The sequence below is a fragment of the Acyrthosiphon pisum genome, unplaced genomic scaffold (genome assembly GCF_005508785.2).
Source record: "Acyrthosiphon pisum isolate AL4f unplaced genomic scaffold, pea_aphid_22Mar2018_4r6ur Scaffold_21703;HRSCAF=24640, whole genome shotgun sequence".
NCBI classification, from domain to species: domain Eukaryota; kingdom Metazoa; phylum Arthropoda; class Insecta; order Hemiptera; family Aphididae; genus Acyrthosiphon; species Acyrthosiphon pisum.
In genome coordinates this window covers 9,835-11,505 of record NW_021771199.1, presented here as the reverse complement: position 1 = coordinate 11,505, position 1,671 = coordinate 9,835, and the positions used below count along the sequence as shown (strand labels likewise).

Below are 1,671 nucleotides of genomic sequence, written 5' to 3'. Positions count from 1 at the left end.
GATCTTTTTAAAGTACCATTTTTATCCAATTTGCTAAAAGATAAGATACTATATTATGTTGAAATCAAAGCATTCCTTCTAGTAGAAATTTTAATAAAAAATAAAAATATATAAACACCATTGTAAAACCACTAGCTTCCTCGTTAAAAAATTTAATGACTGTTAAAATATCATTTGTGTGTAGATATACTATTTACTCGAAAGTATGTACAAAATATATACACATACACATATAATCCGAAAACCACTAACAAAAAAATAACTAAGTACATACATCATATTTTAATGATTTTGTTTATTGATAATTTACATAATCAGATTTAACTATAAAAATAATATTATCATGATAGGTATAAAAAATTTTTTAAATTATTAATAGAGTAAAGTTAATTATACACACATTTACGAAATACAAATTTGTAGGTAATCAATTGTTATATAATATAATATATTAGATGCTTAGCTGCGTTATAGATTTAAATCTGTGAGTGGAGGGGCATTTTTAACAACAAAAATAATTATATTCAAATTAAACTATCTATTGCTATTATACACGTTAAATAATATGTTAAAAAAACAATTAGGTTGGTTACTAACTAAAAATTATTAATAATTATAAAATATTTGTGACTACATTATAAAATAAAGTAAAATAAGTGTAAATAGTATAAAAAAATGAATAGTTCTTGAAAAATATAAATATTAGACTCTAATATTTATATTTTTCAAGAATATTTTGATAGTGGTATTATTTCAACGTCTTTTGAACTCTTGTCACCAAACATTACTCCAACTGCATCTTTTATCGCTGGCAACACTAAATTCTCTCCGATTGTGTGCGGTTTACCAGCTTTTGCGATTCGTAAACTTATCAGGTACGAAGCGTGCATAGGTTTTTTATTGACCTTGGTAAACTGCTTAATTTTTGTTTTGGACGTTTTTAGTTCTTTCAGCTTTGTTTCAAAATAAGAGAGTGGCTGATCTTTTAGATCAAAATGCTTGGTCTCAATATGTCGACGTAATTTATTAGGACGCATACTCTCGTTTGCAAGCATTTCATAACAAATAATACACTGTGGTCGTGGATCATCAATATCTTCATTCCAAGAAAAACCAATTTTCAGGTATTCTGAATCATACTTTCTCGTCATTTTTTTTCGTTTTATATTTAAATTCGAAGTTGAATGTTCATCTTCAGTGGTTTCAAATGTTCGCTTATTCATCAACCATTTATCCATCATCAAATTTTTGTTGATAATTTGTTGCAGAAATAGCACCAAAACGAACTCACAAAACACCCGTATTATAACTATAGTACTATACGTATTATAAACTTGCACAAACGGTAAATAAAATAACAACCAGCAAGCGCAGGTACAACTTAGTGACTAACGACTGATAGTCGTTGTTGTCGAGTTGCGACTTAATCGTATTTTATCGCGGAATTCTTCCGATAACGAAAATTTAATATCCATCGTAATAAATATATGACGAATTATTAGTAATCATTATTACCCACGTAATTGTTGTTATTATATTACTACAATAAGATAAGTATACTATTAATTCAACATACATTTATTGGAATCTATAAAGTTCAAAAAATTGTTCGCGACCCACCAAAAATTGACTAACGACCCACCAGTGGGTCGCGACCCACACTTTGAGAAA

At 27.6% G+C, this 1,671-nt stretch overlaps 1 protein-coding gene across 1 annotated transcript; it reads right to left on the bottom strand.

Moving 5' to 3' along the window:
- Positions 1-725: 725 nt before the first annotated feature.
- On the bottom strand, positions 726-1,238 carry LOC103308785 (protein FAM200B-like). Its single transcript, XM_008182821.1, has one exon. The coding sequence runs from the start codon at positions 1,236-1,238 to the stop codon at positions 726-728; it is 513 nt and encodes a 170-aa protein (XP_008181043.1).
- Positions 1,239-1,671: the final 433 nt, after the last annotated feature.